Raw genomic sequence first — 26,636 nt, 5'->3', positions numbered from 1 at the left:
GACAAAACCCCAACCAGGCCCTTAGGGGAGACAGAGAGAGAGAATGCCAGCACACACCCAGCGCCCAAACACTGGAATATATGACCAGATAGCGCTTTTATATATTTATAATGTTAATCTCCACTCACTGCGTCGCCAATGTGCCCCCCTCCTCTTTTTTTCCCGCCTGTGAAGCTCAGCAGGGGAGAAAACAGGGAGCCAGCGTTTTCTCATGCAGCCTCTGTGAAGAAAATGGCGCTGGTTAGTGCCGAGGATCAAGCCCCGCCCACCCGACGGCGGGCTTCGGTCCCCTCATGATATTGTAAGAAAATGGCGGTGGTCCGTGGATTTACTGTCCCACAGCCTAATCCAACATATTTATGCCCAAATAGAGGTTTCTTGCTGCCCAGGGCGCCCCCCCCTGCGCCCTGCACCCTACAGTGCCTCTTGTGTGTGTGTGTCTGAGCGCTTACCTCATGAAGATCTGATGTCTTCTGCCGCCTGAAGTCTTTTCCTCAATACTCACTCGGCTTCTATCTTTGGCATCTGTGAGGAGGACGGCGGCGCGGCTCCGGGACGAACCCCAGGTGAGACCTGTGTTCCGACTCCCTCTGGAGCTAATGGTGTCCAGTAGCCTAGAAGCAGTGCCCAACCTTACAAGCCAGCTCTGCTTCTCTCTCCTCAGTCCCACGATGCAGGGAGCCCGTTGCCAACAGGACTCCCTGAAAATTAAAAACCTAACAAAATTCTTTAAAACAGCAAACTCTTGAGAGCTCACTGCTTTGTACCCTTTCTCCTCTGGGCACAGAATCTAACGGAGGGCTGGAGGAGGGGCATAGAGGGAATAGCCAGTGCACACCCATAGTCAAAGTTCTTTTATGTGCCCTATCTCCTGCGGAGCCTGTCTATACCCCATGGTCCTTACGGAGTCCCCAGCATCCTCTAGGACGTAAGAGAAAAAGTTAATTTACTATTCAAGTACAAATGTTTCAATCAGTGGGGTAACTGGGTAGGTAGGACATTTGTTCAAAATGAACATAAAGTACATACAGTACTGTGTAAATCATTTCATTCAATAGCCAGATCTTAAAAGTAACCTGCAGGGTATTGTTTTCCTAAATAGCTTGGCCCTCGGCGGTGGATAATAATATTTACATGTATCTGTGAAAGAGCTGTGTATTTGATATTTTTGTGCATTCATACTGAATAATCCATATTTTGTAAGACCTTTCGGCACTGCAGTCATGCCTCCTGACATGAGGATTAATGGCCATCTTGATATCCCCTGGAGAAATAGTTTGGTGGTCTCACCTCAGTCTCCAGTGAACCAGAGTCTTCTCTTTAAACCACAACTAGTAATTAGGTTGAGATTTACACAGTTGGCAGCCGTGTAGGGAAGATGCTTATTACGGGTCTTACTAGGCCTTTTCCTAGAGATCAAACAAGGTCATTTGAGTGTATAGAATATACTTCTGGGCCCTTTACCAACATGCAAGTAAAGGGGACAATCCTGGCCAAGACTTGTTCTGAAAATACATTTAAGAGTGAACGTGTATACGTAGCAGTATTTTGCACATGTTGATGATTTTTGCTGCACATCCTCATCCGGTTTTATATTTGCCATTGACAGATGGTACAGATTTGCACTATCCTATCCCTGAACCAGAAGAAGAGACCAATGAGATTGAAAGACAACGTTCAAAGGCTCTTGACACCACTTCGCAAAGCAGAGCGAGAACTCACTCCCCGACATCGTCTACGAGGACAGTTGGCTATGTTAGCAATGAAGTTGTCAGTACAGAACAAATGTGTAAGTCAACATTATTTTATTATTATTATTATTATTATTAACTTTTATAGGGTGTTTGTAGTGCTGTATAGTGTGTACGCAGTGCCGTATACAGTGTCCACAGTGCCGTATAGTGATTAAAAAATGTGATAAATAAATAGGGTATGCATAAACACAATTATTAACCTTAAGAGAGTGAACAGGATGTGGGTGTAGAGGTTAGGACCGAGAGACTCCCTGTTGGCTATAGAAGCAAGCAATAATTGGTCAAACAGGAGTGGGATTAGAGAGCAAATAGCACTAAATGAACCTGACCAAGTAAAGAAGGCAGATACAGTTGGATCAGTCACACCAAAGGGCAGGGCTCTAAAGGGCCCCATACACTAGAACGATAATGCCCGATTTCATCCGATTTTGGCCATTCGGGACGATATATCAGATGAAATCGGGCATTTCGGATGTGTTTTACATCCGACCTGATGCGCGGTCCCGTGAGCATCAGATCGGATCCCCCAGATTGACTTTGTTGCACTCGTGATATATTGTTGGGGAAATACCGCACCGGTATAAACTAGGTATCACAAATGAATATAATAACCAAAATGAAAAGATATAAGGAAAACTATATGTTCCTAATTTTTTTAATTTGGTGGTGCACCCTGAGTCAATGGTAACTAGAGACAACAGGAAGAGAAAAAAAGACTCTTTTTTTGGGCGCACTCTTGAGTTAATTAACATATAAGAGATTAGAAGAATTGATCTAAAAATTAACTTTTAATGATGTTACAACAATAAAATAGGTTCAGTGGTCAGATGGCATCAAACATAATTAAATAGATAAGTTTAATAGCAATAGATTAGCTGATATTAACTGTAATGTCATACTCCAATATAATCAATCATAATTGGATGCTAAAATTCGCATGATAATTCCGGCTGCCGGCGTACAGCGCCTGTTGTGGGGGGTGGAACCCACCAATTTACGTGGTAGATAAGACCCCTCAATCCATTATTACAAAATTGGTATAGTAAAGGTGCCAGATGGCATATTATGCTCCGCTATCGCAGGGAAAGAAAAGACAAGATAAGAAATGAGACGGTAGAGTGATTCTGCTGTCAGTGTTAGACTCTGAGCATTTAGGCAAGTCTATTCCCTACTATACTGAGTATTCCTCAAGGGTCGCCCACTTGAGTACTGGCCCAGCCCTACACAGATTAGCTTCCAAGATCGGACGGTTTCGGGCGTTACCAGTGTGGTATGATAGTAGAGGTGGTGATTAAGAATAATCCGATGCTTCTGGAATCACTGATGAGAGTTCACGAATTACATAGTATCAAAGAAGAGAGATGAAGATAAGATGGATCTGCTGCCAATGTTAGACAGGGACAAGCCCTGAATCAGTGGTAAGAGTCCACGAAAAATAGAAAAGGATGAAAAAAATAAGAAAACGTGAAGAGGAAGCAGACTACTGCTACTGTGAGCAAAAAATGTACTGACGTAAATAAATGAACTGGATAAACCAATAGGATATTATCTGGGGTAATGGGTTCTAACACCAGATGTAAAACAGTTCAAGTAGAAGACAATGAGATGCAAACAAATTGAAAAACAAAATAACAGTATGACATTAAAGTAGAGTCAAATTTGGGCCTGTAATATTCTGTGCTAAGCTGTTTCAGTGATACTCATACTTCTGTAGCGTATGGCTGATAAAAGTAAACATTGTAGCAAGTACACAGAATGTTACTCAAAGGCTTAGTTTGCACAGTGACACTGTAAGTGAATGCCTGTGTGAGTAAGTATGATTACATGAATAAATAGCTGTGTACAAATTACCTAAATACTCAAGTGGTGATTAATATATATAACTATCAATCAGCACATAATTGATCTTATTAATTGAGTAATAATGAACATATGGGCATATATAGCAGGGAAATTATCTTCCAAAAGTTGACAGAAAAACTGTACAGGTGATATTGTAGAAGAATCCGTTCGGGTGAATATGATAAGGAAAGAAAATAAATTGGCTGATATTACCCTGATGATTAGCAGGCCTGTCCTGAGTCTCATAGGCCAGGGAAAATAATTCCAGGGGGTAGCAAGTCCAAGGATTTGGATACAGTTGATAGCGGGCAGTCAATGGAAAACTGTCCGTGCAGGACAGTGCGTGGCCGCCCGGCAGAGGTTCACCAGTCGGCCGGCTGGTGCAGGTGTCAGGAACAGGAACTGTGCAGTCTCTTGTCACGGGCGAGCGCAGGAGTCCCGCAGTGAAGTTAAAGTAGAAGGCACTCGTACGGGAAATGAGATGCGGTCGGAGCTGGAAGACGAGGGGTAGCGGTTGATGTGGCACTGTAACGCCGAGGACGAAAGTGCTTCGGGCAGCCGGAAAGGAGAAACCTGGAAGACGCGTTTCACCCGTGTCCCGGGCTTGATCACTTCCTGTCACAGGCAGGGTCCCTGCTGATATTTAAATGGTCTGGGCTGATGCGTATCCAATCAGTGTTGCTCCACAGCTGACTCCATCCATATAGTAGTAAAGGGAAAAGAAACAGAACGAAAGAGACCTTTGTTGGGAGCACTCTCACTTGGAAACAATTATGATTTGAGTAATAGACAATGATATGAAAAATAAAGTGATTAAAATGTAACCTTTAATTGTATTATACTAAAATATTGGTACACCAAATATGTTATTTCACTTATAAGTGGCTAATAGATTTAAGCCACCTGGTAAAGCTAAATTGTGAAAATATTGATGAAAATACAAGGCATTATTTGGCAGGCCCAGAATACTAGGATGTATGGAATAGGTGCTATGACCAAATTGCTGCCGTCAAAAAAAACCTACAACACCTGGTATTCCTTAGTGGTCCACCACCTAAGTACTGACCAGGCCCAACACCGTATTGCTTCCAAGATCAGACGAGATTGGGCATGCGCGGTGTGGTATGGTAGTAGATCAGCATTGATATGGCAAATTCTACCACTAATATGTAAATGGTAGAGGATTATTGGTAAGCACCTTGTTACCAAGTTGACCGAATAATCTCTAAAGAGACAATGTATGTTTGACCATCATTGCACCGAAATGTATCCAAAATATGTAGGTATACGTAGGTTTAAATCATGTGGTCAAAAGTTTCTTGGCCCGCAGGGAATGCCTGTATGTTTCATTATGTGCTGTGCAGCACCTTTGAAAATGGGTTTCTGCTGCCGGTAAGGCAGATATAGACCACTGTTATACTGATAACATGCCGCAATGTTTGTATGTGATCCAAAGAGAAATCGTCTCTATTGTTAATTGGATCACCCTATTAAAGGGAAAAAGAGAGGTTATTGTGAAATTGTAAACTCCAAAGATTATAAATAAAAACTCCTATTATGCCATGATCGAAATTGCTGGACAAAAGATGATATTGAAATTTTTAGGAGAAAGAAAACAGACTTGAAAAGTAGGCAGGATGTGTAACCATCTCAATTATCCATTTAGAGGCTAATTAGTACCATCGTGCATAAACAAGGTATAATTGTTGTCTTTGAAACAAAAAGATAAATAAATCGGCCACAATGACTTATTTTGCATGTATCCACAGTGTGTCTATAATGTATCTATCTAACATGTAATAAACAGACAGAAAATACCAAAATGAACCCGAAGAGGGGACATATAAAGTGATCCCCCAAAAGAGCATATGCTAGGTGATTTTTACAATGTGTTTAGCTATGGTATGCACAATAGCTTTATAATCCAGTAAAAAACCTGCATATGACTAGGTGCTGATGCGCTATATTATGATGATTGGCATAACATTTGCCAAAGAGACCAATGCACATTGATTCTTGAATTTGTATGTGCAAGTAGGTTTAACGGGAGACAGTATAGCAGATGGGACAAAAGAAATACTTATATTTGCCCGCTCTTAGTGCACCGCTGGCCGCTGAGCTCCAGCGTCTGTGCGGTTTGTTTAATCTCCTCTCCTGCTAACGGGAGATCGATAGGCTAGTGGAGAGAAAAGAAATACTTAAGTGTTTGTCTGCTTGTGGTGCGCCGCTGATCGCCGGGCTCCAGCGTCTGTGCTGCCTGTCTGATCTCCTCTCCTGCCGGTCTCTGGTCATGTGAGCGCACTCATCATGACCCTGTTCACCTGTTCACCTCCCAACGTACGTTTCACAGATTAGCTTGTTCCCGTGAACAAGCTAATCTGTGAAACGTACGTTGGGAGGTGAACAGGTGAACAGGGTCATGATGAGTGCGCTCACATGACCAGAGACCGGCAGGAGAGGAGATCAGACAGGCAGCACAGACGCTGGAGCCCGGCGATCAGCGGCGCACCACAAGCAGACAAACACTTAAGTATTTCTTTTCTCTCCACTAGCCTATCGATCTCCCGTTAGCAGGAGAGGAGATTAAACAAACCGCACAGACGCTGGAGCTCAGCGGCCAGCGGTGCACTAAGAGCGGGCAAATATAAGTATTTCTTTTGTCCCATCTGCTATACTGTCTCCCGTTAAACCTACTTGCACATACAAATTCAAGAATCAATGTGCATTGGTCTCTTTGGCAAATGTTATGCCAATCATCATAATATAGCGCATCAGCACCTAGTCATATGCAGGTTTTTTACTGGATTATAAAGCTATTGTGCATACCATAGCTAAACACATTGTAAAAATCACCTAGCATATGCTCTTTTGGGGGATCACTTTATATGTCCCCTCTTCGGGTTCATTTTGGTATTTTCTGTCTGTTTATTACATGTTAGACAGATACATTATAGACACACTGTGGATACATGCAAAATAAGTCATTGTGGCCGATTTATTTATCTTTTTGTTTCAAAGACAACATTTATACCTTGTTTATGCACGATGATACTAATTAGCCTCTAAATGGATAATTGAGATGGTTACACATCCTGCCTACTTTTCAAGTCTGTTTTCTTTCTCCTAAAAATTTCAATATCATCTTTTGTCCAGCAATTTCGATCATGGCATAATAGGAGTTTTTATTTATAATCTTTGGAGTTTACAATTTCACAATAACCTCTCTTTTTCCCTTTAATAGGGTGATCCAATTAACAATAGAGACGATTTCTCTTTGGATCACATACAAACATTGCGGCATGTTATCAGTATAACAGTGGTCTATATCTGCCTTACCGGCAGCAGAAACCCATTTTCAAAGGTGCTGCACAGCACATAATGAAACATACAGGCATTCCCTGCGGGCCAAGAAACTTTTGACCACATGATTTAAACCTACGTATACCTACATATTTTGGATACATTTCGGTGCAATGATGGTCAAACATACATTGTCTCTTTAGAGATTATTCGGTCAACTTGGTAACAAGGTGCTTACCAATAATCCTCTACCATTTACATATTAGTGGTAGAATTTGCCATATCAATGCTGATCTACTACCATACCACACCGCGCATGCCCAATCTCGTCTGATCTTGGAAGCAATACGGTGTTGGGCCTGGTCAGTACTTAGGTGGTGGACCACTAAGGAATACCAGGTGTTGTAGGTTTTTTTTGACGGCAGCAATTTGGTCATAGCACCTATTCCATACATCCTAGTATTCTGGGCCTGCCAAATAATGCCTTGTATTTTCATCAATATTTTCACAATTTAGCTTTACCAGGTGGCTTAAATCTATTAGCCACTTATAAGTGAAATAACATATTTGGTGTACCAATATTTTAGTATAATACAATTAAAGGTTACATTTTAATCACTTTATTTTTCATATCATTGTCTATTACTCAAATCATAATTGTTTCCAAGTGAGAGTGCTCCCAACAAAGGTCTCTTTCTTTCTGTTTCTTTTCCCTTTACTACATATGTATTGGACCTATGGGAGCACCATCGACAATCACTGTTTATATCTACAAAAAATTATCCTTACTGGTAGATGGTGATAAATTCCAGATTTTTTTCTGATTGGTCGGTTACCTTGGAAACTTCTTGCAAATAAACTTCAAAATAAAAACCACTCAGTCCTGTGCGGCATCCTTAATCTAACTTTATACTCCATCCATATAGTGCAGCCTGAGTGGGCTATGTGATTAATTCGACCAGGATAAATCAAACTTCGCAGGGCCACCCGTGTAATTAAATAGCAAGAACGATAAGAGCAAAAAAAGGGGAAAAATACATGGTTAAAACCAGGTTAAAAATACAGCCATACTGAAAACAGGGGTATATCGATGTAAGACTATGAAAGTCTCCCCATAAAAGAGGAAAGTTAGAGGAAGGCGCACCGGTTATAACAGTATATCAGTGTATCATCTGTAACCAATAGCGCAATATCACAGGCACAAGCACATATAGTAATTGCTTAATTAATTTAGAGCTTTCACAAGTGGATATTCGGACGACAAAGTTTATGGGAGTTAAATAACGGGTATGACACAAGATATATTACGACAGCTATATTATGACAGGATAAATAATTGGCAGAAAGTTAAGTTCAGTCAGAAAAATTAAAATAAATTATCACGGTACTGATTAAGGTGCAGACTGATATAAGCAGAAAAAATTAAAAAATGATGAAGAATTGCATCAAACCATAATGCAAACTTATAACAGGCTAGGAAAATTATATGTAATATAATATACTTAAACTAGTTAAATTGTTAAAGAGACCTGAAAAAATACCAGTGTAGTAGTGTGAGTGATAATGACAGGAGAATTAAACTGCCGGGGGAGCTCTAGGTCCCTAAATGGAAGTGGATGTAAAGGTGCAGATTTGTGTCCGCTGGAGTGTGTATAGACAGTGGGAAAAAGAGGAGACTGGCAAACAAGAATGACTATCAGACAACACCAAAACCTCAAGGGTAGTGGTGGTAAAGGGAAGATGGGAAGGGCGTTATGTGAAGAAAAAGCTTGTTGGAATGTGGGGGGGGGGGGGGGGGTGGAAAGGTAAAGAAAGGGAAGGGAGTGATGGAGGAGAGAAGGAAGAGAGATCGTGTGGTGCTGGTGTATGGTGTAGAACAAATATGTGACAAAAATGTGTGTACAATTGGGTGGGAATAGAGACGATATAAGGTGATAGAGTTGAAGTGAAATGATGATGAAGTCGTGACTATAAAGGGGTGGGTATAATACCGTGTGAAGGAGGAAGAAGTGAGTTATGATGATGTAGGTGTGTAAGATACCTGAAAAAAAGAGAAAAAACAAAGGGGGGAGTGTTGTAGGGGTAGAAGGTGAAAAATGTGGTGACCTATGCCAACTAAAAGGTGTGGCTGTGGAAGGAGTTAGTACTCAGAGAAAGGCACTGTAATTGATGTATTCGTTCAGGCCCCATGGTTTTAATCCTCCTAACCTAAATGTCCATTCACTTTCTCTTTTGATGAGTTCCTTGCTCAGATCACCTCCCCGTATGCCTAGATGTACTCTCTCCAGGCCAAATGCACGCAGCTCATAAGGGGTATCTTGGTGCTGTGCATGAAAATGCCTTGCTACAGATGTTATTTTTTTACCCTTGAGCAGGTCTGATGAAGCATTTCTAATGGTTCCCATGTGTTCTAAAATTCTCGTTTTGAATTTTCTTGTGGTCATACCAATGTAACGTTGATTGCAACTACAGATTAGACAGTAGACCAGTCCTTGTGTATCACAGTTGAAAAAGTGTTTCAGGGGGATGTCTTGTCCCCATTTATCTTTGACTTTATCTGTTATCTGGATCTGAGGGCACGCTTTGCATTGGCCACAAGGAAAGGAACCTATAACATTTCTTGATCTGGTGGAATCTCTTGTGAAATGGCTCTGGACTAGCATATCCTTCATATTGCTGGATCTTCTCCAGCTAATCTGGAGAGTGGAATCTAACAGAGGTGATAGGTCCGCATCGAGGTGTAAGACTGGTAGATGTTTTCGAATTGCATCTTTTACTTGGCGCCATTCTGGACAAAAAGTACCCACAAACCGGATCCGAGAGTCCCTATCTATGTCCTTAGGTTTGTCTTGGAAGATCAAAGTCTCCCTATTGATTTTTTGCACTGTGGTTTGTGCTCTTTTAAGGGCCCGCTTACTGTACCCTCGGGCTTGTAAACGTGTAGCAAGTTCTTGGCTTTTTTGTTTGTACACTGAATTTTCAGTGCAATTGCGCCTGCGTCTGAGAAATTCCCCTTTTGGGATATTCTCGATAGTGGGCGGGAAGTGCGAGCTGGTCTGGTATAGGATACTGTTTGTGGCTGTATCCTTGCGAAAGAGCTCCGTGGCCAGTGTCCCATTATCTGTTGTGTAGATATTGAGATCGAGGAATGACACCTTGTCTTTACTCATTGTGTGAGTCAAAAAGATATTCAAATTGTTGTTATTCAGTAGATTAATAAATTCAAGTAGGAGTTGTTCATTGCTGTCCCAGATCACAAAGATATCGTCTATGTATCTGAGCCAGTACATGATATGTCGTGTGTAATCCTGATTGTCATCCCTAAATACTACTGTTTGCTCCCACCACCCAAGAAATAAATTGGCATACGTGGGTGCGCATGCCGCTCCCATCGCAGTTCCCCGAATTTGCTGGAAGAACTGGTCGCCGAAGGTGAAGAAATTTTTGTTTAGTACCAAACTTAGCATTTCACACAGGAAGTCATTAAATTGTTTTTTTTCTTTCATGTCAAGAAAGAATTTGGTCGCTTGGACTCCTTGCTGATGGGAGATACTACTGTATAGTGCTTCCACATCAAGGGTGACCAAAATGCAATCCCCTTCCACACAGACATCATGCAATTTACGAAGGAGATCTGACGTATCTTTCAAATAAGATGGTAGTGTTAATACGTGTTCTCGGAGATGTAGATCTAGGAATTTACTGGGTGTTTCCAAGAGTCCCCCATTGCCCGAGACGATTGGTCTCCCAGGTGGTTTCTTGAGGTTTTTATGTACTTTTGGTAGAAGATAAAATGTGGGGACTCTAGGGTTAGAAACTGTAAGATATTTCGCCTCTTGTTGTGTGATGGTTCCAACCGCAAGGGCTTCTTCAATCATGTGCATATATTGTTTGTGGAATTTAACTATTGGATTAAGCGGTAATTTCAAATAGCATGTCGTGTCTAGGAGTTGTCTGCGTGCTTCTGCTTCATACATTGTAGTGGGCCATAGGACAATATTGCCCCCTTTATCTGAGGGTTTGATAACAACGTCATCCCAGGCTTTGATTTCTTTGAGGGCTTGTCTCTCTCTGAATTTGAGGTTCTTGGTGATACACCTCTTCTTAGAGTTAGTATGAATTTCATCAAATTCTCTTGATACCAAGTCCAAATAGATTTTAATCTCCGGGCTATTGGTATCTGGGGGAAAGAAGGTAGACTTGGCCTTGCATATTGGCCTGGTATTTTGCACAGATGGTACGTTCGATGGTGATTCCATATAGAGCTCTTCCAGGGTTTGTAACGCTGCCAATTCCTCCTCTGACAAGGTTGTTGCCAATGATGTAGAGGTGGATGGTTCCTCAGATGCGGATGTATTCGTGGGAGATCGTATACCAATCAGTTGGGGTGAATCAGTCATATCGTTCTTAGATGCTTTCGCAAAGAATTTCTTCAATAATAATTTCCGACCAAAAAGTCTCAGGTCCTTTTCCCACATAAACCTATTAAATGGCAATGTGGGTGAAAATGATAGCCCTTTACTCAGGACTTCTGCCTGATCTTTTGTTAAGATGTGAGTACTCAAGTTGATGATTTGTAATTGATCCGGTACTAGCGTTTCCTGGTGTTCCGAATGGGGTAATGGGAGGTCCTTGGGGCGTCCCAGTCCCGATGATTTCTGTCTGTGTTTCGTCCCCCCTTGTCTTGTCTTCCTCTGTATTTGCTTCTGCCTTTGGGGCGTTGACCTTTGCCTAAAAAAGGATCCTCGATGTTGTATCGTTTGGAAGTCTGGGAACCCCCTTCCAAGTGTTCTGTGGAGGAATCTTCGCTATAAGAGGATTCAATTTCCGAGGAGCTAATGTCCTCCCTTATAGGTCCTCCTCTGCCTCTTTGGGAATGGGAGTTCCAACGGAAAATATTCCCTTGAGAAAAGTCGTTTCTATCTCTGTGGAACTTGTTCCGTTTGCGATCTATGATTGATGTTTCATATATGTCTAGTTCTTTCTTATATTTGTCAAATGTACTTTGAAAGGTGGGGTCCTTTTCCCAGGTCTCAAGGGTTTTACCTAGTTCCTCGATGTTCTTCTCAACCTGATCTAACATAAGATTGTCGTGTTTGATGAGTATCAGAGTGAGCTCATGGGAACATTTCAATAAGGTTGCTTCCCATTCGGCCTTTAAATTTTCTGTGGCTAGAGGGAAGGAGGGAAAGACTCGAGGTCGTAACCCTCTGGGGGAGATCTTGGTCTTATGATAATTCTCTAGAGTAGTGATATCCCAGGTGAGCCTAATCCTTCTTTGTAAACTTTTTTGTAACCTCGAAAGGTCAGGCCTCCAATCTTTGGGGGTGCCTGAATTTTGAAAAGTATCAGAGAAAATATCAAGTTCCTCTAAGTTTCTACGTTTTGAAATAAGTTCTGTTTTTAATGAAAAACTCGACATAGTCTGAAAGTATGGCTGCAGGGGATGCTGATAAAATAAACTTAAAGAGTATGCACAGGAATGTAAACCGTCGAACCACTTGAAAAGAAAGAGATCTGATTGAGTAAGAAAATATAGAGGACCGTGCAGGTATAAGAAACTGAGATAAGACTCAGTATACCATGTACATATTGTTGGGGAAATACCGCACCGGTATAAACTAGGTATCACAAATGAATATAATAACCAAAATGAAAAGATATAAGGAAAACTATATGTTCCTAATTTTTTTAATTTGGTGGTGCACCCTGAGTCAATGGTAACTAGAGACAACAGGAAGAGAAAAAAAGACTCTTTTTTGGGCGCACTCTTGAGTTAATTAACATATAAGAGATTAGAAGAATTGATCTAAAAATTTGATGCCATCTGACCACTGAACCTATTTTATTGTTGTAACATCATTAAAAGTTAATTTTTAGATCAATTCTTCTAATATCTTATATGTTAATTAACTCAAGAGTGCGCCCAAAAAAGAGTCTTTTTTTCTCTTCCTGTTGCACTCGTGATATGTCGGACCCCACAGGCATGGCTGGGATCGCACAAGATACATCGTAAGCAAAAGGACCGCATATCATATGCGATCCTGCCGCCTGGGAGGCTGCCGGGGTGATCGCCTGCGACATGAGGGTCCAACATGTCGCATTAGTGTATGGGGCCTTTAAGAGTGGCACCTTTGCTGCCCTACAGCCCTTGCTTTTAACTTTTGGGGTGTCCTTTGGACGCTCCAGGCAGACACCTTGCAGCTGCACAGCTGCACCAGTGCTGGCGACCTCACCCCTTCTGTGGGACGTAATGTTGTCATATGCAGCACAGTGTCATGGCTCAGGCGGCAGGTCCAGCACAGGTTGCACTTGAGACCTGTTAGAGCAGTGGCGTCGGCAGTAGTACATTGAGGAGAAAAGGAAGAGGACTTATAGTCTGTTACACATTAAAACATATTCTTGTGCATGCTGAAGTAATATATTGGTTGTGTTTTAAAAATATAATTTAAAAAGGGAATATTTGCCATTGATCCTCCATTTAGCTAGAAAAACTGGTAGTACCAGATCAGTTTGGAAAAAGTCACCTCTCTTAGCTCTCTTACGCACAGGGCCGTTTCTAGACAATTTGGCTCCTAGTGCGAGATTTCAAAATGCCCCCCCCCCCCCATTGCTATAAAAAAAAATTGCGTGCCCCCCCCCCCCACATAGCTATAAAAAGAAAAAGCATGCGCACGCCTAAGTCGCGCGCGCTCCCGACAAGGGTGTGTGGCCTGAATAAAATGGGTGTGGTCTCATTAAAGTGGGCGTGGCCTTGTCTGATATCATCACGCCCACCACAGGGGAAAAAAATAAAAATAAAAAAGTCCCCATTTTACACATTACAGCAGGCAATTGTCCCCATTTTACACAGCGCGGCAGGCAGGTGTCCCCATTTTACACAGCGCGGCAGGCAGGTGTCCCCATTTTACACAGCGCGGCAGGCAGATGTCCCCATTTTACACAGCGCGGCAGGCAGGTGTCCCCATTTTACACAGCGCGGCAGGCAGGTGTCCCCATTTTACACAGCGCGGCAGGCAGGTGTCCCCATTTTACACAGCGCGGCAGGCAGGTGTCCCCATTTTACACAGCGCGGCAGGCAGGTGCCCCCATTTTACACCGTACGGCAGGCAGGTATCCCCATTTTACACAGTGCGGCAGGCATGTATCCCCATTTTACACAGAGCGGCAGGCAGGTGCCGCCATTTTATACAGTACGCAGGCAGGTGCCCCCATTTTACACAGTGCGGCAGGCAGATATCCCCATTTTACACAGTATGGCAGGCACGTGTCCCCATTTTACACAGTACGCAGGCAGGTGCCCCCATTTTACACAGTGCGGCAGGCAGGTATCCCCATTTTACACAGTGCGGCAGGCAGGTGTCAAGTGGGGGGGGGAAGGAAGGGGGAGAGAGAGAGATAGAGATACTACCAACATCTTCCCGCTCTTCGGGTCCGGCCGCCTCACGTCCGTCGCGCCGCCGCCTCCTCCTTCTAGGCTTATCTCCTCTCCTCCCTCTTCCCGAGCGCTCCTGCTCGGGAAGCGGGGTTTCGCGGAATGACGCGTTTGCGTCATTCCGCGAAACTCCGCCCCCCGAGCAGGAGCGCTCGGGAAGAGGGAGGAGAAAAGATAAGGAAACACAAAGTGCCGCGGCGGGCGCCCCGTGTGGTTGCACGGCTTGCCCGCCGCTAGAAACGGCACTGCTTACACAGATCTTTCGTCTTCCCAACAATGAGGAGAGGGAGAGGTGTAAAGCATGCTGGGAGAGCTGCTACCACTGCAGCTTAGTGGATGGAGCCATTCAGCACCTGCACTATGAATTAACAGTGCACTCGGAATTTAGCTGTTTCAGGTTGTCAACGTGGTAACTGCATATCTTTAGAGTGCCGACACAGAAGTTTTCTCAAACTGCGGACTCACATTATTCTGGTGGTTGGGGGACAAGGAAATGTTAGGTAAAAAAAAAAAAAGGATAAATATTTTTTTAGATAACATTGTTTTTTGCATATGTGAGGAAAAGTGTGATTGAATGATGTCTTAAATGGACTATGGGGTTAATTCAACAAGGAACACAAAACTGCAAAAATCGCAAAAATTACGAAAATACGTAAAATCTGAGACAAAAAATATAATTTCTGAGACAAAAAAATACAACTTCTGAGACATAGCAAAAACTGCATGCACTACGAAAACTAGGCGTGTAGGGGGCGTACTAAAGTGCTGGACTCGCAAAAACTACGAGCAGGGGCGTGTTGTGGGCGTATGCAGATTTCTGATAGGCAGAGCATCATACCCTTCAACATGACCCGCCCCACTAGGTACAAAATGCTCTGTTTCTGGACTTCCCTCTTAATTTATTATTGCCATCACCTGTGAAGAAACAGCTTTCTTATCATTTAACTAGTTCAACACAGGTGATGGAAATCATAAATTAAGAGGGAAGTCCAGAAACAGAGCATTTTGTACCTAGTGGGGCGGGTCATGTTGGAGGGTCTGGAGCATATGCATTTTTTGCAACTGAACGCACATTTATGGTGTGCAGTTTCTGAGTGACTACAGGTCAACCTTAAAATCTGCACAAGCTGACCTCAGTTGTAGAATGTTCGATGTATACTACAATCATTGCTTCATTACCTCCAGCTGAAGCAGCTCACACTGCAGACCACAATTCAGTTTATTCAGCTGCATTGAAACTTAACAACATGTAAGGGAGTTTTAAACTATTTAACACATGTATTACTCTAAAATATATGTTAGAAGTAACCTAATAATTCTTTAAGTTAATAACAATGCAGGTTTGTCAAGAACACACTTGTTTTCCTACAAACATGTACAATAACATTTACAAGCAAGTTTTTTTGTTTGTTTTTTGTTTGGTTAATGGCTTTTTGTTTAAAAGCTGATTTTTTTTTATGATTTAAAGCAACAAACAATTATTATCTTCAAAAATCATACCCACATACATGTGTAAGGTGTTTTTTTTTTTCCTTGACAAAGAAACATTTGTTCAATAACATGACCACAATAATTGTGATTTTGTGGACATTTTAATTATGCCCACTTTTTTTTTTTTTTATATTTTCACATTAAACAATAACATAAGGAATGTTAATATTAACAAAATAGGATTTTAGTACCTACCGGTAAATCCTTTTCTCCTAGTCCGTAGAGGATGCTGGGGACTCCAAAAGGACCAAGGGGTATAGACGGGATCCGCAGGAGCTTGGGCACACTGAAAAGACTTTGACTGGGTGTGAACTGGCTCCTCCCTCTATGCCCCTCCTCCAGACCTCAGTTATAGGAACTGTGCCCTGGAGAGACGGACATTTCGAGGAAAGGATTTTTGTTTAAACTAAGGGCTAGAAACATACCAGCCCACACCACAACATACCGTACAACCGGAGTAACAATAAACCAGATAACAGTATGAATTAGCTACAGCTACAAGCTGAAAACAACAAATACACAACCTGTGTGTAAACTAATGCAACCAGCAAGAATACACTGCAAGTAACAGTCCGCACTGGGATGGGCACCCAGCATCCTCTACGGACTAGGAGAAAAGGATTTACGGTAGGTACTAAAATCCTATTTTCTCTTACGTCCTAGAGGATGCTGGGGACTCAAAAAGGACCATGGGGTCTATACCAAAGCTACAACACGGGCGGGAAAGTGCGGACGACTCTGCAGCACCGATTGAGCAAACATGAGGTCCTCCTCAGCTAGGGTATCAAACTTGTAAAACTTAGCAAAGGTGTTTGAACCCGACCACGTAGCTGCTCGGCAAAGCTGAAGTGCAGAGACCCCTCGGGCAGCCGCCCAAGAGGAGCCCACCTTCCTGGTAGAATGGGCCTTTACTGATTTCGGCACCGGTAGCCCAGCCGAAGAATGAGCTTGCTGAATCGTACTACAAATCCAGCGTGCAATAGTCTGCTTCGAAGCAGGATGACCAATCTTGTTGGAAGCATACAGGACAAACAGCGCCTCTGTTTTCCTGGCAACCGCCGTTCTGGCGACGTACATCTTCAAAGTTCTCACAACATCAAGAGACTTTGGAACTGCCACAGCATCCGTAGCCACAGGTATCACAATAGGTTGGTTAATGTGAAACGAAGAAACCACCTTCGGCAGAAATTGTTGACGAGTCCTCAATTCCGCTCTATCCTAATGGAAAATCAAGTACGGACTTTTGTGAGATAAGGCCGCCAACTCCGACACTCGCCTGGCAGACGCCAGAGCCAACAGCATGACCACCTTCCAAGTGAGAAACTTTAACTCAACCTTACGCAAAGGTTCAAACCAGGAAGACATAAGAAACTGTAAGACCACTTCAAGATCCCATGGTGCCACAGGGGGCACAAACGGAGGATGGATATGCATCACTCCCTTCACAAAAGTCTGAACCTCTGGGAGGACAGCCAATTCCTTCTGAAATAAAATAGATAAAGCCGAAATCTGCACTTTGATGGAACCCAATTTCAGGCTTACATCGACGCCTGCCTGCAAAAAATGGAGAAACCGACCCAAGTGAAATTCTTCCGCAGGAGCAGTTTTAGTCTCACACCACGAAACATACTTTCTCCAAATACGGTGATAATGTTTTGCCGTGACCTCCTTCCTCGCCTTAAGGAGAGTGGGAATGACCTCCCCGGGAATACCTTTTTTTCGAGCTAATATTTGGCGCTCAACTTCCATGCCGTCAAACGCAGCCGCGTTAAGTCTGGAAACACGTATGGTCCCTGCAATAACAGGTCCTCTCTTAGAGGGAGCGGCCAAGGATCTTCCACCAGTAATTCCTGAAGATCTGAATACCAGGCCCTTCTTGGCCAGTCTGGAACGACAAGAATCGCTTGAACCCTTGCTCGTCCAATAATTCCCAGTACCTTTGGAATGATAGGAAGTGGAGGGAACACATACACCGACTGAAACACCCACGGAGATACCAGGGCGTCCACTGCACTGGCTTGAGGGTCCTTGACCTGGAACAATACTTCGGAAGCCATCATGTCGATTAGCGGAATTCCCCAACGCTTCGTCACTTCTGCAAATACCTTTTGGTGAAGAGACCACTCTCCCGGATGGAGATCGTGTCTGCTGAGGAAGTCTGCTTCCCAGTTGTCCACTCCCGGAAGGAAGACTGCTGACAGAGCGCTCACGTGTTGTTCCGCCCAGCGAAGGATTCTTGTGGCCTCCGCCATAGCCGCCCTGCTCCTTGTTCCGCCTTGACTGTTTATATGCGCCACCGCTGTTATGTTGTCCGACTGTATCAGGACAGGCCGACCCTGAAGAAGTCTTCTTGCTTGTAGCAGGCCATTGTAAATGGCTCTTAACTCGAGAACATTTATGTGGATACAAGATTCCTGGAGCGACCATTTCCCCTGGAAATTTCTTACTTGGGTGACTGCGCCCCAGCCTCGGAGACTTGCATCTGTTGTCAACAGGACCCAATCCAGGATACCGAATCGGCGCCCTCCTAGGAGGTGAGAACTTTGTAGCCACCACAGGAGAGAAATCCTGGCCCTGGGAGATAGACTTATCTTCCGGTGCATGTGCATGTGAGAACCGGACCATTTGCTCAGCAGATCCCACTGAAACACCCGGGCATGAAACCTGCCAAACGGAATGGCTTCGTACGCCGCAACCATTTTCCCCATAACCCGAGTACATTGCTGATTCAACACACTTGTCGGCCTCAGAAGCTCCCTGTCCATCGTCTGCAGTTCCAGAGCTTTGTCTTCCGGAAGAAACACTCTCCGTAAGTCCGTGTCCAGAATCATGCCCAGAAAGGGCAGCCGAGTGGTCGGAATCAACTGAGACTTTGGCAAATTTTGCAGCCAACCGTGTTGTCGCAGAACCGACAGAGACAAATTCACATTTCTCAGCAACCGTTCCTTGGACCTCGCCTTTATCAGGAGATCGTCCAAGTACGGGATAATTGTAACCCCTTGCTTGCGAAGGAGAACCATCATTTCTGCCATGACTTTGGTGAAAATCCTCGGGGCCGTGGAAAGCCCAAACGGCAACGTCTGAAATTGGTAATGAGAATCCTGTATCGCAAACCTGAGGAAAGCTTGATGCGGAGGATATATCGGGACGTGTAAGTAGGCATCCTTTATGTCGACTGACGCCATAAAATCCCCCCCTTCTAGGCTGGAAATCACAGCTCGAAGAGATTCCATCTTGAACTTAAAAACTTTCAAGTATGGATTGAGGGATTTTAGGTTCAGAATAGATCTGACCGAACCGTCCGGTTTCGGTACCACAAAGAGGCTCGAGTAGAACCCCTCCCCCCGTTGGGACAGGGGGACGGGAACAATGACCCTCTGTTGACACAGCTTTTGTATTGCTGCCTTCACCACCTCCCTGTCAGGAAGAGACATTGGTAAGGCCGAAATGAAAAACCGGTGAGGGGGCACCTCCTGAAACTCCAGCTTGTATCCCTGAGATACTATATCTAGGACCCAAGGATCCAGGCCTGATTGAACCCAGACCTGACTGAAGATCCACAGACGGCCCCCCACCGGTCCGGACTCCGCCAGGGAAGCCCCAGCGTCATGCGGTGGACTTGGTAGAGGCAGGGGAGGTCTTTTGGTCCTGGACGCCTGACACTGCAGGCGACTTTCTTCCCCTTCCTCTACCCTTTGAAGCGAGGAAGGACGAACCTTTTCCACGCTTGTATTTATTTTGACGAAAGGACTGCATTTGCTGATGTGGTGCCTTTTTCTGTTGTGTGGGAACATAAGGAAGAAAAGACGACTTACCCGCAGTCGCGGTAGACACCAGGTCAGCCAAGCCGTCACCAAACAAGACATTACCTTTGAAGGGAAGAGCTTCCATAGCTCTCTTGGATTTGGCATCAGCATTCCATTGATGGATCCACAGCGCCCTCCTGGCCGAGATCGCCATGGCATTGGCTCTTGATCCCAAGAGACCAACATCCCTCGCCGCATCCTTCAGGTAATCTGCAGCGTCCTTGATATAACCAATTCAAAAGAACATTATCTTTATCAGGGGTATCCATATCAGCAGCTAAATTCTCAGCCCATTTAGCAATAGCACTACTCACCCATACCGACGCCACAGCAGGTCTGAGCAATGCACCCGTATTAGCGAAAATGGACTTCAGAGACGTCTCCAGCTTGCGATCCGCCGGATCCTTGAGAGCTGCCGTGTCAGGAGACGGAAGCGCCACCTTCTTAGACAAATGGGATAGAGCCTTGTCGACATTTGGAGACGACTCCCATTTTTCCCTGTCATCAGAGGGGAAGGATACGCCATGTAAATTCTCTTGGGAATCTGCCACCTCTTGTGCGGCGACTCCCAAGCCTTTTCACAAAGAGTATTCATTTCATGAGAGGGGGGAAACTTCACCTCAGGTTTTTTCCTTTTGAACAAACAAATCCTTGTTTCCTGCACCGCAGGTTCATCAGAAATATGTAAAACATCTTTTATAGCCACAATCATGTACTGAATACTCTTAACTAACTGCGGGTGTAAAGCAGCCTCAGTGAAGTCGACATCGGAATCAGAATCCGTGTCGGTATCCGTATCTACCAACTGGGTAAACGGACGCTTTTGCGACCCTGATGGGGTCTGCACCTGAGACAAAGCATCCTCCATGGATTTCCTCCACACCTGTGTTTGAGACTCCAAATTTATCTAACCTTTTAGACAAAGAGGCCACATTTGTATTAAGTGTACTTAACATTGTGAGTAAATCAGGTGTCGGCTGCGCCGACAGAGCCAACTCCAGACCCGCATCTGCTCCCCCAGCAACCTCCCAGGGGAATAACACTCAGCCTCAGACATGCCGACACGGAGTATCGACACACAGACACACACACACTGCCTCAGCTAGGGGACAGACCAACAAGGAAGCCTGGATAGAGAAACACAGAGGGAGTATGCCAGCTCACACCCCAGCGCCCATATATCCAACCAAGCAATATGTGTTGAAAGCGCTGCTAGAAATAACAGTAATTATGCACCAATAACTGTGCCCCCCCCCCCCCCCCCCCCCCGATTAGCTCCCTGTTACTTGTAGTGGAGCTTGGAGGTCCCGGGCCAGCGTCTCATGCAGCGGCGTAGATGAGAGGAAATGGCGCTGGTGAGCTGTGCGGCTAAGCCCCGTCCCTTCCCGGCGCGCTTCAGCCCGCTAAAATTTAAAAAATGAAAATGCTGGCGGGGGTACGAAAAACAGTGCAGAGGCACCGAAAAGCCTTCTGCCAGCTTCCCAGACCCAGTAACATGCTGCCCAGGGCGCTCCCCCCCCAGCGCCCAGCACCCTGTGAGTGCCGTTGGTGAAGTGTGTGGGAGCATGGAGCGCAGCGCAACCGCTGCGCTGTACCTCGTTACTGAAGTCTTCTGCCGTCTGATGTCTTCGGATCTTCTCATACTCACCGGCTTCTTTCTTCTGGCTTCTGTGAGGGGGATGACGGCGCGGCTCGGGGAACAAGCAGCTAGGCGCACCAAGTGATCGAACCCTCTGGAGCTAATGGTGTCCAGTAGCCTAAGAAGCAGAGCCCTTAACTAAGTAGAAGTAGGTCTGACTTCTCTCCCCTCAGTCCCTCGCTGCAGGGAGCCTGTAGCCAGCAGGTCTCCCTGAAAATAAAAAACCTAACAAAAGTCTTTTCTAGAGAAACTCAGGAGAGCTCCCCTAGTGTGTGTCCAGTCAGTCCTGGGCACAAAGTCTAACTGAGGTCTGGAGGAGGGGCATAGAGGGAGGAGCCAGTTCACACCCAGTCAAAGTCTTTTCAGTGTGCCCAAGCTCCTGCGGATCCCGTCTATACCCCTTGGTCCTTTTGGTGTCCCCAGCATCCTCTAGGACGTAAGAGAAAGAAACATTAATATGTCATGTATGTAAACATTCAACATAAAAATACTTTTTATTTTTCCATTTTCCGCCTGCGTTTGTGGATTCACCAGCGGAAGTAGCTTGTCTTGTTGTTGGACGCATCCTGTCAGTAGGCATGGTTGGCTCAATGTTATGTGTGGCTGATGTTAAATTGTGACATTAGAAACCTTTACGCAAAAAATGCGACTAAGTGTAAGTTTTTCTGCCAAAAATGTGGATTTTTAAATCTAATCGCAAAATTTTCAAATTTGACAAGTCCACCTTTTTTTTGTAACATTAAATTAGTGTTGTAGAATTTCCGTTTGGGCGTGCTTTCGCAATTTTACGATTGGTCACAGTTTTTGCTAATTTGTACTTTTTACGATCCTTACGTGAATTAGCCCCCATAATCATTGTGTTACTGTTGTCATTTACAGCCCAAATAGTGTCTTGTGAAATACGACTGAGGGACCAATGTAAAGGCACAACATGCAACAGGTAGTAGTCATCCCCTTGTATTTTATGTAAAATGTTTGATTCTTATTTAGAAAAAGTAAATTTGATTTTATTTCAAATATGATAATATTATTATTAGTTACTATTATTCTTGTTGATGTACAGATGTGTCCTCTTACATCTTTGCTCCATGCACTACAAGTCTTGTTACACACAACGCTTGAGTGCCGTGACTTGGTAGCGCAGAGCGTCTTTTTTTGTGTTTTTCCATGAAAATGCGTCTTAGACACAAAGTAATGTAATAGGACGCACATGCAGTTTCTGCTGATTAAAATGATAAGCAGCATGCCTATATTCAATGCATTATACAGATACAGTACACCAGTGCAATGGTTTTTTTTTTTTTTTGTCAAATATGATGTTACAATAATATTACTACTGTATTTTATATATTTGCATTTCTAGATATGAATGTTCAGCTGGTTGTTTGGAAAGTACCGCCAAAGTAATAGGAAGTGTTCATTATGAAATGGTAAGTATTCATTCTAAATGTTGCACAGTAAACAAAGATTTCTGCAGCGGGGTACACTGGTATTCCACAGTTAATAACATCGGGGTGTAGAGTTGGATCTTGAGCCGAGGCACCAACAGGCTAAAGCTTTGACTGTTCCCAGGCTGCACTGCACCGCCTCCTCTATAGACCCGCCTCCAGACACTGGAGCTCGCACCGCCTCCTCTATAGACCCGCCTCCACACACTGGAGCTCAGTTTGTAAGTGCAGTGCAGGCAGCTAAGAGGTGGGGCTGCGCTAGGCAGCCCTGAAAAGAGCTTTTTTAGGAGACTACAAGGGCCGCAGCACCTTCCATGTCATTCTGACATGCTGTGCTGCGGCTTCATCACTTCTCTCAGTGGCGCTGCATACTCCCGCGGCCTGGTTCTAGAGTACTTGCAGCGGGGACGTACCGGTTTCTAGGCACACCACCGCTGCTGCTGTCCTGGATCGTGTGGCTGCATGACAGGAAGGAGGTAAGAGGGTCCCCCAGGTGGGACCCGCCGGTAAATCGCGATCCGGTAGCGGTCCCAGGAGATGGACCGCGCCGCTGGCGTGGACACTGTGGCCGAATGGGGACCCCACTATATCCACCAGGGCAGGGAGCACAGGTCGGATTTACTAAAATCCATTTGTAATAGGCTCCACAGTACCCGGTGGTGAAGTCCAGCATAGGGGATAAGGCGCTGACCTGTAGCCCCTCCCCCAGCTCTGAGCGCCATCTACTGCTGGTGTTCCCGTCCTGGAGCTGCATTTCTCTCTCCCTCACTTCCTGACTGAGATTTTGGCGCCATCTTCACTACTAGCTGGGCTGATCTCCGGGACTGCTGGGCACTGTCTCCTCTGTAAAACCACCTGTCTCATCAGCGCTGTGCTTTTACAGACACTTAAGTATTCTACATGTAATTTTAGACAGTGTTAGTTAAGAACAAGTGTACTGCTATATGAATATTTAGTACAAGTATTCTGCGATATACATCCAGTATCTACTGTGCATTGTTATATCTATACTCATACATAGTAATATGTAAATTGCTAGTCCAGTGCAGTTTTATATGTAATAACTTATGCATTGTACATGTGACTGTGTGTGCCTTGAGCTGCTGTGTGGATTACATTCTTGTGTATCGCACTACTCACTATCACTATATTCTGTACCCTGGGAGACTAGGTGCGTCAGGGTCTCATATAAACATATATATAAGGTAAAATGGCCTGCAATGATGGGAGACAAAGTCCACTGCCCCCATATCACAAAACCAGGCGGCACTCCACGGATTTTAATGAAAGCAATAAAAAATGTTAAGACTCAAACCGCATGAAGGTCCGACGTTTCAACACCACGGCGGGTGTTTTTTTCAAGGACACATGGTGAACAAACAGTGTTAAAACAATTCTTACCTTAAAATGCTTTACACACGCCAGTGCAGCCAAACGGGCGCGGAGGGCGGGAGAGTCTCCGGCGGCGCCAGCGTCCGGCCGCGTAGAATGACGTCACCGTTGCCAGGCAACCAGTCAACAAACAGCCCGGCACGTCCTATTAATGCACTGGAATGTGAGATACATAGAAACCATTAAGTACAATATACATAGTGAGGAATAAAGTGACAAATGCAAAAGTGACAGATAAATCACTAAGAGGAAACAGAATAAAGTTTCCAATAACGTGTAAGTGATAAGTTGAAACTAGCTGTGTATTGTGAAACCGGGAATTAATATCAGAAATCTCAAATAGGCAAATGCTTGAATCATATATATATATATATATATATATATATATATATATATATATATACATAGAACCAGGAACTAAACAAGACAGTAATGACTAACTATGGAAAACAAATCTGCCACATCCTGCACCACTAAAATAGACTCATTATTGTATGTTAAAGGAGAACAATAGTAACTAGAGACACAATTGTTAAATAGCAACGGTGCATCATTAAAGAAATACGCTCCATGCTAATTTTTCATTAAGTCCATGCGGTGCTAGAGTATTCAGCAGGACAATCCATTGTGTTTCGCGTTGTGACAGTAATTTCTGTCTGTCACCGCCTTAGTAGAAATGGGGATGTGGTCCACTATTTGATATTTCAAACTAAATAATGGGTGTTGGCAAAGTTTGAAATGGCGTGCGACTGGCTGGTCATTATCTTTCCCTTCAATGGCGGCTTTAATAGCCGATCGGTGAAGGGCCATACGTTCTTTGAAGATTCTGGTGGTCTGACCGACATATAATAGTCCGCAAGGACAGATAATGACATAAATGACGAACTGAGAACTGCACGTTAAAAAGTGATGTATAGTGTGCTTCTTGCCAGTAGTTGGATGTTGAAATAGGGGACCAGCCATGAGGTAGTTGCATGTAGTGCAAGAACATGTAGTGCAAGAACTGTAGCAACCTTTGCGCAGGGACATTACCAGCTTCGGGGAAACATCTGTATGTACCAGCAGGTCACGTAGATTTCGCCCGCGCTTGTAACTGGGCATCACTGATTTATTATGAAAACAAGGCAACATGCTGTCACTTTTCACAATGGGCCAGAGCGCACTCACTGCTCTGGGAATGACCGAGCTGGCGGTGGTGAATTCAGTAACCAACGGAATTTTTGCAGATAGTGTTTCACCGATTTTCAGCTGTAATAAAGTTGCCCGGGGTTACTTCAAAATATAACCCCTGACTTTAAATTTGTCCACCACCTGTGTCAATGCCTTATCCAACTCATCCGGATTGCTGGTAATCCGTGCCACCCTGGTCATCTGGGACTTAGGAAGTCCTGCTTTTAAGGCCGGCGGGTGGAAACTTGAATGCTCAAGAAGTGTGTTCCGATCTGTCGGTTTGTGATAGACAGCAGTATGTATATGGCAATCTTTGATGGCAATTGAGACGTCTAAATAATGTATCACTTCTTTACTATATTGATGAGTGAATCGAATTGGTGAATCAACCAGGTTGATGGACAAGAGTAGTTGTTTCAGACTATCCTCATCGCCAGTCCAGAAAAGGATCAGGTCATCAATATACCTTTTGTATAAAAAGATATTGGTGCTGATCGAGGGATTCGAGAAAAACAACTCTTGTTCTTTAGCGAACATGTATACATTTGCTAGCGACGGTGCTATGCAAGAACCCATGGCAGAGCCTGTTATTTGTTCCGTTGTGCAAGAAGTAGTTGCGTTGAAGTGTCAGCTTAAGCAGAGTAATGAATAGGTCAATGTCCATCAATTGGAAATTGTTGCTTTCCAGAAAGGATTTCATAATGGCCAACCCTTCCATGTGTGGAATCACAGAATATAAATTCTTCACATCCATGGTGCACATAATTGTATCAACAGGGAGTACGTCTATAGCAGTAAGAATGTTCAAAAGATCTGTTGTGTCTCTCAGGTGTGTAGTTTGCTTGATGACCAAAGGTTGCACCATAAGATCAAGGAACTTTGAAATTGGATAATATAAAGAGTCCCTAGCTGAAGTAATGGGTCTTATCTACGTTTTTTTGGCATCCTTGTGGATCTTCGGCAAGGAATAAATCACAGGCACTTTGGGATATTTTTGAATCAATCCAGTCTTGCTTTTCTCATCAATTTTGCCTTGATTATGTGCTAATGAGAGGATTTTGTCCACTTCCAATTTATACCGGGCAGTCAGATTGCCTGGAAGTCTCCTATAAGTGGTGTTGTCAGATAATAAATCATCTAGATCTTTAATATATTGGATCTTGTCCTGGATGATTATCGCACCGCCTTTGTCGGCTGGGCGGACAATGATGGTAGGATCCTGTGATAGTGTTTTTAAAGCAGTTTGTTCGCAATTGGAAAGATTGGGAAAAATCTTTGGTTGTGCCATCTCATATTTGTTGACGGCACAGTCAAGCAACCTGGAGAACGATTTAATTGACGCATTTGTGCTCTGTGAAT

The 26,636-nt window shown here is 44.0% G+C and overlaps 1 protein-coding gene, 1 long non-coding RNA gene and 3 pseudogenes across 4 annotated transcripts in view; 2 read left to right on the top strand and 3 right to left on the bottom strand.

Annotated features, from left to right (window-relative positions):
• Positions 1–26,636, top strand: part of CRISPLD1 (cysteine rich secretory protein LCCL domain containing 1) — a 197,229-nt gene that overhangs the window by 110,736 nt on the left and 59,857 nt on the right. For both annotated transcript variants that reach the window (XM_063923972.1, XM_063923971.1), the window contains exons 7-9: positions 1,610–1,789; positions 22,147–22,207; positions 22,631–22,697. In XM_063923972.1, coding sequence (XP_063780042.1) covers positions 1,610–1,789; positions 22,147–22,207; positions 22,631–22,697 — 308 coding nt within the window. The remainder of the gene's footprint in view (positions 1–1,609; positions 1,790–22,146; positions 22,208–22,630; positions 22,698–26,636) is intronic.
• LOC134928338 (uncharacterized) overlaps positions 1–26,636 on the bottom strand; it is a 246,329-nt gene that overhangs the window by 196,842 nt on the left and 22,851 nt on the right. For both annotated transcript variants that reach the window (XR_010177900.1, XR_010177901.1), the window contains exon 3: positions 24,117–24,263. This is a non-coding gene — a long non-coding RNA (uncharacterized LOC134928338). The remainder of the gene's footprint in view (positions 1–24,116; positions 24,264–26,636) is intronic.
• On the bottom strand, positions 2,920–3,038 carry LOC134930596 (5S ribosomal RNA; annotated as a pseudogene).
• On the bottom strand, positions 4,614–4,732 carry LOC134929944 (5S ribosomal RNA; annotated as a pseudogene).
• On the top strand, positions 7,189–7,307 carry LOC134929943 (5S ribosomal RNA; annotated as a pseudogene).

This window comes from Pseudophryne corroboree, chromosome 5 (genome assembly GCF_028390025.1).
Source record: "Pseudophryne corroboree isolate aPseCor3 chromosome 5, aPseCor3.hap2, whole genome shotgun sequence".
In the NCBI taxonomy this organism is placed as follows: Eukaryota; Metazoa; Chordata; class Amphibia; order Anura; family Myobatrachidae; genus Pseudophryne; species Pseudophryne corroboree.
This window is presented reverse-complemented; position numbering and strand designations above follow the sequence as displayed.